At 43.8% G+C, this 16,638-nt stretch overlaps 1 protein-coding gene across 1 annotated transcript in view; it reads right to left on the bottom strand.

Annotated features, from left to right (window-relative positions):
* The window catches only part of LOC121555134 (copine-8-like), a 141,496-nt gene that overhangs the window by 8,921 nt on the left and 115,937 nt on the right, over window positions 1-16,638 (bottom strand). The window contains exons 14-16 of the mRNA XM_041868936.2: window positions 5,826-5,872; window positions 4,752-4,933; window positions 3,772-3,899 (exon numbers count right to left, since the gene is read on the bottom strand). Of these exons, the coding sequence (XP_041724870.1) occupies window positions 3,772-3,899; window positions 4,752-4,933; window positions 5,826-5,872 (357 nt within the window). The remainder of the gene's footprint in view (window positions 1-3,771; window positions 3,900-4,751; window positions 4,934-5,825; window positions 5,873-16,638) is intronic.

The raw sequence follows: 16,638 nt of genomic DNA, 5'->3' as shown, positions 1-16,638 counted from the left end.
AGCAGGGACAGGCCGGGCAGGGCTGTCGACGCACACCGTAGACTTGGTGCGTGGAGCAGGAACAGGCCGGACCGGGCTGGCGACGCACACCGTAGACTTGGTGCGTAGAGCAGGAACAGGCCGGGCAGGGCTGTCGACGCACACCGTAGGCTTGGTGCGTAGAGCAGGAACAGGCCGGACCGGGCTGGCGACGCACACCGTAGACTTGGTGCGTAGAGCAGGAACAGGCCGGGCAGGGCTGTCGGCGCACACCGTGAGACTTGGTGCGTGGAGCAGGAACAGGCCGGACCGGACTGGCGACGCACACCGTAGACTTGGTGCGTAGAGCAGGAACAGGCCGGGCAGGGCTGTCGACGCACACCGTAGGCTTGTGCGTAGAGCAGGAACAGGCCGGACCGGGCTGGCGACGCACACCGTAGACTTGGTGCGTAGAGCAGGAACAGGCCGGGCAGGGCTGTCGACGCACACCGTAGGCTTGGTGCGTAGAGCAGGAACAGGCCGGGCAGGGCTGGCGATGCACACCGTAGGTTTAGTGCGTGGAGCAGGAACAGGCCGGGCTGGGCTGGCGACGCACACCGTAGGTTTAGTGCGTGGAGCAGGAACAGGCCGGGCAGGGCTGTCGACGCACACCGTAGGCTTGGTGCGTGGAGCAGGAACAGGCCGGGCTGGGCTGGCGACGCACACCGTAGGTTTAGTGCGTGGAGCAGGAACCGGCCGGGCTGGGCTGGCGACGCACACCGTAGGTTTAGTGCGTGAAGCAGGAACAGGCCGGGCCGGACTGGCGACGCACACCGCAGGTTTAGTGCGTGGAGCAGGAACAGGCCGGGCCGGACTGGCGACGCACACCGTGGGCTTGGTGCGTGGAGTAGGAACAGGCCGGTCCCTACTCTGCCTCCGTCAGCCCCGTCGTCCATGCCCTGTGCCCCCCCCCTAAAAAATTCTTGGGGGTGCCTCTCGTCCCTCCGACGCTGCTCCCACATCCAGGCTGCCGATTCCTGGACACGCTGCTTGGTCCTTTGATGGTGGGTTTTTCTGTCACGGCCGTCTACGGAAGGAGTGGACCAAAGCGCAGCGTTTGTAGCGAACATGACTTTATTAAAGTTAAAGTGCACGAACGAGAAAACAATAAACAATGACGGATAGTGAAGTCCTCAGTACACAGACTGAAACATGGAACAAAAACCCACAACCCTAAGGTGAACACTGACAGTTTAAATATGGCTCCCAATCAGAGATAACGAGCCGACAGCTGACACTCGTTACCTCCGATTGGGAGTCACATGACGAGACAAGACACTACAACCAAAACCAAATGAACACACCCTATACCCAACACAACCAAATGAATACACCCTGGCTCAAACTACACAGTCCCGGAGCCAGAGCGTGACATCCAGACCTCCATGGGTTGATACATTTGATTTCCATTGATAATTTTTGTGTGATTTTGTTGTCAGCACATTCAACTATGTAAAGAAAAAAGTATTTAATAAGATTATTTCATTCATTCAGATCTAGGATGTGTTGTTCAAGTGTTCCCTTAATTTTTTTGAGCAGTGTATATTTTATATTTTATATTCTTCAAATAGCCACCCTTTACCTTGATGACAGCTTTGCACACTCTTGGCATTCTCTCAACCAGCTTCATGAGGTATGTCACCTGGAATGCATTTAAATTAACAGGTGTGCCTTCTTAAAAGTTCATTTGTGGAATTTATTTCCTTCTTAATGCATTTGAGCCAATCAGTTGTGTTGTGACAAGGTAGATAGCCCTATTTGATACAAGACCAAGTCCATATTATGGCAAGAACAGCTCAAATAAGCAAAGAGAAACGACAGTCCATCATTACTTTAAGACATGAAGGTCAGTCGATACGGAAAATGTCAAGAACTTTGAAAGTTTCTTCAAGTGCAGTCGCAAAAACCATCAAGCGCTATGATGTAACTGGCTCTCATGAGGACCGCCACAGGAATGGAAGACCCAGAGTTACCTCTGCTGCAGAGGATAAGTTCATTAGAGTTACCAGCCTCAGAAATTGCAGCCCAAATAAATGCTTCACAGAGTTCAAGTCACAGACACATCTCAACATCAACTGTTCAGAGGGGACTGTGTGAATCAGGCCTTCATGGTCGAATTGCTGCAAAGGAACCACTGCTAAAGGACACCAATAAGAAGACGAGACTTGCTTGGGCCAAGAAACATGAGCAATGGACATTAGACCGGTGGAAATGAGTCCAAATTTGAGATTCTTGGTTCCAACCGCCGTGCATTTGTGAGACTTGGTGTGGGTGAACAGATCATCTCCGCATGTGTAGTTCCCACCGTAAAGCATGGAGGAGGAGGTGTTATGGTGTGGGGGTGCTTTGCTGGTGACACTGTCTGTGATTTATAAAATAATTCAAGGCACACTTAACCAGCATGGCTACCACAGCATTCTGCAGCGATACGCCATCCCATCTGGTTTGGGCTTAGTGGGACTATCATTTGTTTTTCAACAGGACAATGATCCAACACACCTCCAGGCTGTGTAAGGGCTATTTTACCAAGAAGGAGAGTGATGGAGTGCTGCATCAGATGACCTGGGATGATTCGGACGGCAGAGTGAAGGAAAATCAGCCAACAAGTGCTAAGCATATGTGGGAACTCCGAAAAGACTGTTGGAAAAGCATTCCAGGTGAAGCTGATTGAGCGAATGCCAAGAGTGTGCAAAGCTGTCATCAAGGCAAAGGGTGGATACTTTGAAGAATCTCAAATATAAAATATATTTGGATTTGTTTAACACTTTTTTGGTTACTACATGATTCCATATGTGTTATTTCATAGTTTTGATGTCTTCACTATTATTCTACAATGTAGAAAATAGTAAAAATAAAGAAAAACCCTTGAATGAGTAGGTTTGTTCAAACTTTTGACTGTGTATGGGAAGGACTGTGTAGTCATTGTTCACTCACACAAACAACACGTTTACTGGTTAATTAAAGAACAGAATGTGACAAAAAGTCACAGAAAACTACAATTTATTTTTTAACAGCTCAGAAGCACCTTTTCTGTGACTCAATTAACGTTAAAGTTCTACAGTGGAATGTTATAACACAGTCGCACTTATTATCTGTGAAATTGTGAGCTGTGCATGCACTGAGAAACATAGTCACACTTTTAAGAGTTGAAGAATCTCAGTTATGTCTCCATTAGTCCATGTAGCCGAAACACTGTCACCAACTTATTCTCAGTATAATACTCTGTGAGTTATGTACTGAAACATCTACTTGCACTTTTAAAAGCTGCTACATTTCAGTTAACTCTCTGTTAGTCTGGACACTTCCTCTGTTAGTCTTTTCTGCTCTCAGGGAAACAACTCATCAATCACAACATACAGCCTGCGTCGCAAATGACTCTCACTGGAACACAGAGGACAGTGGATCGATACACACGTTTAGGCCATCTTAGTTAGTATTGATCTACTCAGGTCTCAGGAATCATGACACATGGCTCTCTCATGCCTGGGAGGTTTAGGTGTGCATTGGTAGGAATGTGATCTGAAATTCAATGAAGGAAGACCTATAGATATCACCCTCTGTTGTTATCACCCTGCTATGTGTATTCAATCAGTTCAGGGACTGAATCTAAAAACTCCTGACAGAAAACCGTGGGTAATATAATTTTCTTTTCACAAATTGAATTTCAATTTGGTTCGCAAATTCACTGAAATGAATCAAAAACTGAAGTGACCCCAAGTGACCCCCCCAGCTTTGTTCCTCATAGCCCCTTACCTGGCCACATGGTTGATAACAGGAGAGAAGTTGGTTGGGCCGTAGAGGCAGACTGACTTCAGGCTCTGGTAATATGCCTCCATCACTCCATCTATACCTGCACAGTATGGGTTTTGGGGGTTGCCATTCTGGAAGACACAAAAAGAGGAGGGTAGTTAAACATCTTTCATCAATCCCATTCAAGCAGGAGAATAAAATAAAACATTTGGTTAAAGATCTTTCCAATTCAATTCTGAAGCAAGGTAATGGAGGAGGAGAACTAGAGGAGGATAAATAAACAGCTTTCATCAATACAACTTTAGGCCCAGTGAGAGATACATATTGGAAATCCCTGCTGAGCGTGCTGGAGGCATGTTCCTGTCTGAGTGGTATCCTACTGTTTACAGTACTCTGTAGAGCTGAAGAGGGAAGGAGAGAGAGCGGGAGGGAGGGAGGGCTGTATGTGATCGATGGTTTCTGTCTTACAGAAAGGACAGTTACTGTTCTCCTTGGCAGTCATAGAACTCAGGGGTAGTATTTTTTTTAGGACTTGGCATCCTAAGCCTCTACAATACAGCCACTAAGGAGACGTTGAAACTTTGAGGGTTCGAGCCTGCCTGGAGTGCCAGATAGGTGGAGTTTGCTTAGTTTTTTGTTGCTCTTTCACTTGTCTAATTGCTTATGCTTCGATGGTTGCATCTGCAGCTTTTGACCAGATGTAAACAAAACAAGCCTGTAACCATGGTAAACACATTAAGTATATGTGGTCCATGCAGGGAGCAAACCCACAATTTAACCAACTGAGCCAGGACTGAACAACTCTGGTGTTGGGGTATCCATCCACAGGTTTTGTTCCAACCTCTCTGAACGACATCACTCACTTACCACGGCAAACTCATGTGAGACCCATCTGTCAGGGGGCAGCTTGGCTCCGAAGCCCAGAGCAGGGAACATCTTATCAGGGTTCAGGGGGTTGAGGTCAGGGGTTAGAGGTCACTTACCAGGGCGAACTCATGTGAGACCCGTCCGTCGGGGGGCAGCTTGGCGCCGAAGCCCAAAGCAGGGAACATCTTATCACTGTCGTAGTCCTGGATGATCTCCCCTACAGCCTTCAGGGCCATGGCATAGGCATTCATCTGGTAGGGACTCATGTAGTGGAGGGAGGTGGGCTGGGCTGGGTTGCCTGGGAAACAGGTATGGTAATGGTAAATAATGGGACAGTAATAACAAGGTACAATAATGGAACAACAGAGCCAGATATAGAAAGGAATGGATGTGTCTCAAATTAAAATTAATTCACCATTTAGTGCACTGCTAGCCCATGCTGTTTATGGTTGAAAGTGGTGCATTATATGTGGAATAGGGTGTTCTCTGAGTTTTGCCCATACAGAAAGGTAGTTGTGATTTCAACCAAAATGGTGATTCTTTTACACAGCATAATACAGTATTTCACTAGAGACTGTGTTAGATCTCTTTCCCTGCCTTTCCCTCTGTATAATACTCTGGGTAGTGGGTACAGTATAAGTGACATACATCATTCCATAATCAATATGAGCAGGAGAATAATTTCACTAGTGTCTAGTAAAATCACTTCATAGCACACTGGCTGTAGTGGTTATGAGTATAGTGACATATGACATTTAGATATTTTAACGGCCCTATTGGACACAAATCCATAACATCAGCTCCTGCATATCATATCCTATATCGAACCTTGTCAAATAAAAACAAGGAACCAATAACCCTACGCTTATGAGTTATCAGTGGGTCTATGTTTGAATTGAACCATCTGTTGGTATCTAAGAGATATGGTAGTCCCAGTCAACCTCACTATAACGTCTAAGATAGGCCATTTCCTCCCAGCCTTGCTATAACAGGCCCACATTAAATGGATAAGAGAGGCACATTCGTTCCTGTTATCACCACTAAGCTATCATCTCTTTTACAGCATTAGGTTTTAATAGAGTAGGGCTATTACAGATAACTTTATTCCCCATCTGCATACATTTAAATAGCCCTGGTCGAGCATTAGGAGAAGTGTTGAGTGTGTGAGTGAGTGTGTGTGTGTTGCTCACCGTTTGAAGCGGTGAAATCAATCGCCACTGTGAAATTTATCTGGGTCCTGGAAGGCAAACGCAAGAGGAGGGTATTTATTCATTTACCGCACGCTAGCATGGACACACACACACACACACATACACACCATAAACCATTGGCTTAATAAACTGTAGCAAACACAATAATGTTCTGATTATCATAGCTCAAGCAAGCAGGCAAGTTGAAAACCCTCCTTTCCCTTGATCCCTGAGGAAACTAAATCAAATATAAATAGAGAGAGAGAGATAACTGTCTAATCCTTCACTACTTACAGTATTTCCCAACAAGTCAAGACAAACAACGGGTTGAACAGGTGAGTGCACACAGTGCTGTTGTGTGCTGTGCGTGCCGTACCGTGCACTGTAGCTCACACAGCCTCTTGCCCTCTCCACCACCTCCTGTATTGGAATAGATCAGGTACTGTAAGGAACCATTGGACTTGTCACCCTGTGACGCCATGTGGAGTGCACTGCACAGCCCGCAGACACACGTTAGTGCAGCAGACCTGACGAAGCCTGTTTACTCATTGTGAGAAAGGGGGTGAACCAGACCAGGGGCTCGGTGCTCTCCTCTCCCCAGCGCCGAGCCACTCTGCCTGCGTTGGCTGTGGTTCAGGTCAGGCTAGGAGCCATGAGGCGGGTATGGATGGATAGGGCCCAAGTCGGGCTTTGTGCTACTCTAGTCCACACAGACACACAGCCTGGGTCTACTGCTGGGAGAGGAAGGGGTGGGTGGGGAGTGATGCCTGAAGTACAGAGCTGTCGCCTCATGTTAGGTCAGAGGCTGCATCAGGGTTAGAGTCTAGGCGTGGAGGGGAGGAGAGAGGGAGGAGAGAGGGAGGAGAGGGGGAGGAGAGAGGGAGGATGAGAGGAGGAGTAGAGGGATGCTTGCATAATTTCCCTGAGTTAAATCACTATTTTACTCTTAAATCACTAATTTACGCTTCGGTTTGCATGCATGCTAAGAATGTGTTTGAGCGCATTTCTTAAACAATATTTGTGTAGGGGTAAAAAGTTCAATCTGCTAGTGTATGTCAATGTGCACGTTATACTGGGCTATCCTGCATCAAACAGATGATTTTTTTACTTCACTGAATTGTAATGTAACTCATGTTCCTCGAAATCAAGTATTTTTTCCCATTGTATAATTCAGTGCCAAGATGCACCACTCAATATTTAAGGGTATTGGTAAGCTGCAGAAGTCAGTGGAGAGGAGACACAAGTAGTCTACTATTCTGAGAAAGGAACAGGGGGACAAGTCTGCAAGGAGAAGAGGAGGTGAGACAGCGGTGTATTGGAGTCATATCTGGTCCAGCTCTCTGTGCCAAGAGGGAGACAGACAGACAGACTGTGGCCCGCCAGCCTGAATTATGGATGTCTCCTCAAACACACACACACACACACACACACACCCGTGCGCATACACACACGCACAGTGAGAGTTTCCACCTTGTTCAGAGAGTGTGAGGACAGCCAGTAACAGGGGAAGGAGATGCATAGAGAGAGAGAAAGATAAAAAAAGAGAGGAGATTAGAGAAATGTATCCCAGTCTGAAATGAAATATTACTCAGTTATTCCCATATAACACAGAGACTGTAAATCAGAGGAGATCCAACTCAGAGATACATTCTAATGATTCACATCAGAATGCAGAGGGCTCTCGCTAAAGGTCAGCCAAAGCTTCTGCACCAATCACAGATGAGTGTGCACAGTGAGATAAGAGTGAAACATCACCCCATTGGCTACTGGTGTTGCCCCTGGCGATGCACGTTCCAGGAAAACTTGCCAGCCCGTTCTGAGCTTAAAGGGGCAATCAGCAGTTGCTACATAAATTTTTGTACTTATAAATTAATGATATGTCCCCATTGATTCTTAAAGAATATACTGTTGTACCCCCATCAGTACCCAAAATATAAGCTTGTTTGTTAACCAATGTCTGTAAACAAAGTAAATGTTAACAAACACTGTATAGCCTCAAAACATGGTTAAAACTATAATTCTGATATCATGGATGGTCAGGTCTTGCATACATAGATCTGTCTATGAATTTGAGACGGTTTACATTTCTCCAGCCCCATCCCTAAGTTTTTTACCGAAACAGGGGCGGGGATGACCCTTTGTTATTGTTTCTACTGCTTATTGCCGCTTTAACTCAGCTCAAACCCGAAAAGCTACTCTTTCAACAGATACAGAGAGAGAGAATTTGACTTTTAACATGGTCGATTTTTAGCTAAGCTTGCCATGAAATGTTATCTAAAAGCAACATTAAAGTGACGGATAGAAAGTCAGCTCTTCTCAAGTAAGATTTTCAGAACAAACAGTAAAGCAGGAAATCACTAAGGAAGTGACTATGAGGACTTTGTAGCAAACCATTTAATCTCTGACTGTGTTATTAGCTGGATCGTTATCAGAGAGAGGAGCGGAGAGGAGAAGTGGAGAGGAGAGTGGAAGAGAGGAGATGGGGAGTGGGAGGAGGTGGAGGAGGCGCGCACACACCCCGACTAATGTCTATGTCTCCTATATGATAGTATTACCCAGGGGAGATCAGCACAGCACCTTTCTCTACAGCTCTCCATTTATTTGCTTCAGATTGCCTCCGGACATGAAGAGTGAACAAACCCCTGCCAGCCACAGAGCCAGCTGATGACCAATTCACAGAAAAATAAAAACGTCTGGGAATGAAAGAAAGAAAGAAAGAAAGAACCTTGTCTGGAGAGATGAGGAAAGATAAGTGTGTGTGAATGTGAGTGGAATACAAAATAATGGCCGTGTAAGTAGAGAAGATTAGGAGGAGCAGAGAATCATCCTCCTATTGTTACTGGAGTGGAGAAATGGAGAGAGAGAGAGAGAGAGAGAGAGAGAGAGAGAGAGAGAGAGAGAGAGAGAGAGAGAGAGAGAGAGAGAGAGAGAGAGAGAGAGAGAGAGAGAGAGAGAGAGAGAGAGAGAGAGAGAGAGAGAGAGAGAGAGAGAGAGAGAGAGAGAGAGAGAGAGAGAGAGAGAGAGAGAGAAAGAGAGAGAGAAAGAGAGAGAGAAAGAGAGCGAGAAAGGTGGGCTGGGTTAATGAGTAAGGAGTGGAGAGATATGATGGTAAATGCCTATTGAACAGCTGGGACCCAGAGAGCGATCCATTCCTAGTGTTATTGTTAAAGCCCTGGGTGCTTCAACTGGACTAGGCTCTGACAATGTATGACAAACCACGGTACTGTGCAGTGGTGATGACAATACTGTGGAAGTTAAGAGAAGAAGGAAAGAAAAATAAAAGAAGAATAAGAAGACTGATTGTTTACATGCTTCCTACATAACAAAACATCAGCAACCATTAAGGGAACATTGACACACGCTTAATATGACTTGAAAGCAGCACGAGCAGAACAGAAGGTTGGATTAATTCTGTTTCAAATGGACCGTGTTAATCACTTTGTATACATCACACTGGTGTTGATACATTAACACTGAATGAGGGTCCCAATCCCACGCACACATGCACACACATAACAGCTGTGTGCTGCTGGAGAATAGATAGGGGATTTAAAACACACTACCCATCCATTCTCTATGCTAACACCAATGTTAATTATTGTAGTGCATTTCCATTCACTTCAAAGGGCTTCTGAACTAATGAAAATTAGCAGATTGGAGTGAGTCACTAACAATGGCTGCTCTCACTCAGAACCTGTCAGGATGAGGGCTTCAATATGCTCTGGTCTAATGAGGTGAATCTCCATACAGGTGTCAATCAAAATCAAAATGCTGTGGAGGGGAGGTGAGGGGGAGGTGAGGGGGAGGAGAGAAGTGACGAGAAGAGAAGAGAACAGAAGAGAAGAAGATAATAAAATAAAAAGTGATTATATACTGAACAAAAATATAAACGCAACATGCAACAATTTCAAAGATTTTACTGAGTTACAGTTCATAAGGAAATCAGTCAATTGAAATAAATTCATTAGGACCTAATCTATGGATTTCACGTCACTGTTGGTCACAGATACCTTAAAAAAAAGGTAGGGGCGTGGATCAGAAAACCAACCAGTATCTGGTGTGACCACCATTTGTCTCATGCAGCGCAACACATCTCCTTCGCATAGAGTTGATCAAGCTGTTTGTGGCCTGTGGAATGTTGTCCCACTCCTTTTCAATGGGCGTGCGAAGTTGCTGGATATTGTCGGAAACTAGAACATGCTGTCGTGTATGTTGATCCAGAGCATCCCAAACATGCTCATTGGGTGACATGTCTGGTGAGTATGCAGACCATGGAAGAACTGGGACATTTTCAGCTTCCAGGAATTGTGTACAGATCCTTGCGGCATGGGGACGTGCATTATCACTCGGGCTCCCGAGTGGCGCAGTGGTCTAAGGCACTGCATCTCAGTGCTTGAGGCGTCACTACAGACCCCCTGGTTCGATTCCAGGCTGTATCACAACCTGCCGTGATTGGGAGTCCCATAGGGCAGCGCACAATTGGCCCAGCGTCGTCCAGGTTTGGAATTTGTTCTTAACTAATTGCCTAGATAAATCATGCTGAAACATGAGGTGATGGCGGTGGATGAATGGCACGACAATGGGCCTCAGGATCTCGTCACGGTATCTCTGTGCATTGAAATTGCCATCAATAAAATCAATTGTGTTCATTGTCCGTAGCTTATGCCTGCCCATACCATCACCACACCGCCACCATGGGGCACTCTGTTCACAACGTTGACATCAGCAAACCGATCGCCAACACGATGACATACACGTGGTCTGCGGTTGTGAGGCCAGTGGGACATACTGCCAAATTCTCTGAAACAACGATGGAGGCAGCTTATGATAGAGAAATTAACATTCAATTCTCTGGCAACCGCTCTGGTGGACAGTCCTGAAGTCAGCATGCCAATTGCACGCTCCCTCAAAATTAGAGACATCTGTGGCATTGTGTTGTGTGACGAAACTGCATATTTTAAAGTGGCCTTTTATTGTCCCCAGCACAAGGTGCACCTGTGTAATGATCATGCTATTTAATCAGCTTCTTGATATGCCACACCTGTCAGGTGTATCTCGGCAAAGGAGAAATGCTCACTAACAGGGATGTAAACAAATCTGTGCACAACATTTTTGAGAAATAGGTGTGAATGGAAAATGTATGGGACTTTTTATTTCAGCTCATGAAACATGGGACCAACACTTTACATGTTGCGTTTATATTTTTGTTCTGTGTAGATTAAACCTATTAAAGTCACATGCTATTTCACAGCAAACAAGCCCAAACAGATGCAGAGACGCGAGGGGGAATGAGAAGGTTGTGTGAGAAGAGCTCAGCATGCAGCAGATATTATGAAACATGAGCACTATAGTCCATTATCGTCCATTTAGGCTTCAAACAGCGAAAACATCGCTTTCCACTTCACTTTAGTCACAAAACACCACTCACCCTCCCTGGCCCACTCTGTCAAAAAAACACATACAATGTTGAGAGTTAGGAAAGTGCTTTTTATTCTACAACATTCAGAAGGACCTAGTTTTGTGTATGCATTTTACATAAGCAGAGTAAAAAAGTAAACTCCTGCCTCCTACACACTTGTCTCCAGTTACATTGTTGACCTCCATCACATTGGCTAGGGGCATACACATTAAACCACATCAATATACACTGAGTGTACAAAACATTCAACATGGTGGACCATTCTTGATACACACAGGAAACTGTTGAGCGTGAAAAACCCAGCAGCATTGCAGTTCTTGAAACAAACCGATGCGCCTGGCACATACTACCACATCCTGTTCAAAGGCACTTAAACCTTTTGTCTTGCCCATTCACCCTCTGAATGGCACACATACATAATCCATGTCTCAATTGTCTCAAGGCTTAAACATCCTTCTTTAACCTATCTCCTCACCTTCATCTACACTGATTGAAGTGGATTTAACAAGTTACATCAATAAGGGATCACAGCTTTCACCTGGATTCACCTGGTCCGTCTATGTCATGGAAAGAGCAGGTGTTCTTAATGTTTTGTACACTCAGTGTACATACAGTACATATTACATGCATCTACAGGGTCTATTCAGTGATGGTCACACTTCCATATCACTGTGGCCAACGGCCATTGTGTTACATCCAGTCAGGTCCATAATTACTGGCACCCTTGATAAAGATGAGCAAAAAATACTGTATAAAATAAATAATACAAATACTGAGCTACTGTATATTGTATGCCAAAAATAATGGTGATATTTTTTTATACTAATAGAATTGCATAGAGAAATAGATTTGGTGACCATAGCACCAATGCCGTTTATCAAACTTCAGGTGGTGCTATGCAGTGGCGTGTCCAGAAAATATTTAATGGGCACAGACCCAGTTTAGGGGTGCCACAACATTTTGAACCTTAATCGATGCAAGGTGGATTTTTTTCAATATAATTTTGATAGTTCAACGCCTTAAATGCTTCAGCTTAGGTTTGGTACATTTCCCTATTCAAATAAATCATAAATCAATTCAAAAAGTATTGTTACAGTGTTTGCATTCAAGGTCAGGATTTTATATACAGTGCCTCGCAAAAGTATTCATCCCCCTTGGCGTTTTTCCTATTTTGTTGCATTACAACCTGTAATTGAAATTGATTTTTTATTTGGATTTCATGTAATGGACATACACAAAATAGTCTAAATTGGTGAAGTGAAATTCAAAAAATTATTTGTTCCAAAAAATTCAAAAAAATAAATAACGGAAAAGTGGTGCGTGCATATGTATTCACCCCCTTTGCTATGAAGCCGCTAAATAAGATCTGAAGGAGCTGCAAAGCTCCACAGCAGAGATTGGAATATCTGTCCATAGGACCACTTTAAGCCGTACACTCCACAGAGCTGGGCTTTATGGTGGATACAGGGACATTCTTGAGGGAAACCTGTTTCAGTCTTCCAGAGATTTGAGACTGGGACGGAGGTTCACCTTCCAGCAGGACAATGACCCTAAGTATAGTGGTAAAGCAACACTCAAGTGGTTTAATGGGAAACATTTAAATGTCTTGGAATGGCCTAGTCAAAGCCCAGACCTCAATCCAATTGAGAATCTGTGGTATGACTTAAATATTGCTGTACACCAGTGGAACCCATCCAACTTGAAGGAGCTGGAGCAGTTTTGCCTTGAAGAATGGGCAAAAATCCCAGTGGCTAGATGTGCCAAGCTTATAGAGACATACCCCAAGAGACTTGCAGCTGTAATTGCTGCAAAAGGTGGCTCTACAGGGTATTGACTTTAGGGGGGGGAATCAAGGGGGTGAATACTTTTCATGTAATGGACATACACAAAATAGTCTAAATTGGTGAAGTGAAATTAAAAAAATTATTTGTTCCAAAAAATTCTAAAAAATAAATAACGGAAAAGTGGTGCGTGCATATGTATTCACCCCCTTTGCTATGAAGCCGCTAAATAAGATCTGGTGCAACCAATTACCTTCAGAAGTCACATAATTAGTTAAATAAAGTTCACCTGTGTGCAATCTAAGTGTTACATGATTTGTCACATGATCTCAATATATATACACCTGTTCTGAAAGGCCCCAGAGTCTGCAACACCACTAAGCAAATGGGCACCACCAAGCAAGCGGCACCATGAAGACCAAGGAGCTCTCCTAACAGGTCAGGGACAAAGTTGTGGAGAAGTACAGATCAGGGTTGGGTAAAAAAATATATACGAAACTTTGAACATCCCACGGAGTACCATTTAATCCATTATAAAAAAATTGAAAGAATATGGCACCTGCCAAGAGAGGGCCGCCCACCAAAACTCATGGACCAGGCAAGGAGGGCATTAATCAGAGAGGCAACAAAGAGACCAAAGATAACCCTGAAGGAGCTGCAAAGCTCCACAGCAGAGATTGGAATATCTGTCCATAGGACCACTTTAAGCCGTACACTCCACAGAGCTGGGCTTTATGGTGGATACAGGGACATTCTTGAGGGAAACCTGTTTCAGTCTTCCAGAGATTTGAGACTGGGACGGAGGTTCACCTTCCAGCAGGACAATGACCCTAAGTATAGTGGTAAAGCAACACTCAAGTGGTTTAATGGGAAACATTTAAATGTCTTGGAATGGCCTAGTCAAAGCCCAGACCTCAATCCAATTGAGAATCTGTGGTATGACTTAAATATTGCTGTACACCAGTGGAACCCATCCAACTTGAAGGAGCTGGAGCAGTTTTGCCTTGAAGAATGGGCAAAAATCCCAGTGGCTAGATGTGCCAAGCTTATAGAGACATACCCCAAGAGACTTGCAGCTGTAATTGCTGCAAAAGGTGGCTCTACAGGGTATTGACTTTAGGGGGGGTGAATCAAGGGGGTGAATACTTTTCGCAAGCCACTGTAGGGGTATAAGCATACAGCAGTAAAATCACTTGAAAGTGCCCTACACTTATACTGTGACATCCTGAGGGGTCCAAAAAAAAAAAATACAGGACCTCCTGTATGCACAATCTTTCTTTAATGGGCTTTATAGTAAAGACATGTAGTTTCTGTTTAAAAATTAATTACCTTTTAATGTGTCATGAACACAACCAGTCATGATATTTTCATCTGATTGTCAAACGAATCACTTCAAAAAGTAGGTTAAGTACGCTACCTGCGTGTGGTGAGTGATTTTGAAGGAGTCAGGCGCAGGAGAGTAAATCACAGAATAAAAGGTTTATTCCGAAAACACAGCGGTACGCAGCAATGCGTCAAACACTCCAGTGCGGAAATCAGGCGCACTGGAAACAACAAGGCACATGGGTGAAATATCCTGGCGATACAACATACAAAGAGCTCCACTGAGCTAATCTAACCTCCACAATAAACAATCACACACAAAGACAAGGGGGAGAGGGAACACTTATAGAGGTACTGATGAGGGGATATGAACCAGGTGTGTGCAATAAACAAGACAAAACAAATGGAATGATGAGATGAGGAGCGGCAGTGGCTAGAAGGCCGGTGACGACGAACGACGAAGCCTGCAGCTTCGGAGGAAGTCGTGACACTGCGCACGTTCATCTACTCAAAAATAAGTCCAGCATCTGAACAGTGCACCCGCCATTTGAATGGAAAGAGACATCTATGAAGTGTAATGACATTCAACCTACAAAGTGGTGTGTATTCATGGTGCTAATGTAAAATTGTACATAAAATAAAGAAATACAATTATTTCTCATTCGTATCTATCTGTGTATCATTAACAAAAAGATGTTGTGATGGCCTACTTTCTGCACACGGTCAGTGTGAACCGGAGTGTCGCTAGCTACAAAACCAAACAGAAAAGACACGCTGCCGTGAAGCATTAATACACGTATACGGGTAAGAGTCTAGCTACATTGTTTTATATTATACGTTTCTAATTTTGTCAGAAAGTCATTTTCATTGCAAGTTAAAGCGTACTGTTAGCTAGCTAGCAAATGTTAGCTTGCTTGCTCGCTAGCTAACGTTACGTGTATGATCTGTGTAGTAATATTATTTGAATCTCAGAAATCCATTTGCATTTCTACTTATAGCCTAATAGTAGCTAGCTAGCTAACATTGAACCTAGTTGGTTAGCTTTAGCTACCTGCAGATTCATACTACAGCATTTCATGCATGGTGACTAGCTATGACAATCCGTTTGTACTGTAGCTATGGGTTGGGATTACGGTTCATTATTTAGCTAGTTAGCTACATGTCTAAACAAAAGACTCAAGTTAGCCAGGTGTGTCTGGGGGTGATTACTTTACGGATATCTATTGTATTTCATGAACATGTGTACATGTCTAGACAATAGTGACCCATCCACTTATCTAGATGTGGCTGGGGGGTGGTTATAGCATTTCTTTCACATGACCCATGAATTTAGACAAGTGTGTCTGGGAAACCATCATCTAATAATTATAACATATTTTTATCTGGACACTTTCTATTTTTGATATTGCTACTATGCAAATATGCAAGTAACCATTTCACTGTACCCTTTACACCTTCTGTATCCTGTGCATGTGACAAACTTTTATTTTTATTTGATATAATAATAATAATAATAATAGTCTGTGTTTACCAGCGACGGTAATATAAAGAACACATGACCTGCACCAAAGTCAGATTAGGATATAGTTTTTCCTTATTGTAGGCTGCTACTTTCACCACTTTTAGTCTTGAAATCTTTGGTTGTTTACTACACTACCTTACTCACTCTGTTTAGCACTTGGCCTCACGTGAATCTATAAAGAATTGGGTGGGGCTAAGGCTTAAGAGGGTATGAACGATGCTGAATGGGTGTAGACAAAGAAGAGTTCTCAAGTAGGTGTACCAAAACATTCAAGTACCATTTCCTGAAAAGTGGGGCTACAGGTTTATGAACTTTCAAAGCAGAATTACTTTCCCATTGTTCCTCAACTGTTGTGTATGATATACCATTTTCTAGCTCTGAGTCTCTACTTTTATCCAATGTAAAAAACACAATTTAAAATGTTGCTACATAAGACCACATCGAGCCGGTCGGTCACATACACTGAACAAAAATATAAACGCAAAATGTAAAGTGCCGGGCCCATGTTTTATGAGCTGAAATAAAAGATCTCAGAAATGTTCCATACGCACAAAAAAAATATTAATCTCAAATTGTGTGCATACATTTGTTTACATCCCTGTTAGTGAACATGTTATCCTTCAAGAAGCTGATTAAATAGCATGAAATAGCATGATCATTACACAGGTGCACCTTGTGCTGGGGACAATAAAAGGCCACTCAAAAATGTGCAGTTTTGTCAAACAACACAATGCCACAGATGTCTCAAGTTCTGAGGGAGCGTGCAAT

The sequence above is a fragment of the Coregonus clupeaformis genome, chromosome 40, assembly GCF_020615455.1.
Source record: "Coregonus clupeaformis isolate EN_2021a chromosome 40, ASM2061545v1, whole genome shotgun sequence".
In the NCBI taxonomy this organism is placed as follows: domain Eukaryota; kingdom Metazoa; phylum Chordata; class Actinopteri; order Salmoniformes; family Salmonidae; genus Coregonus; species Coregonus clupeaformis.
This window is presented reverse-complemented; position numbering and strand designations above follow the sequence as displayed.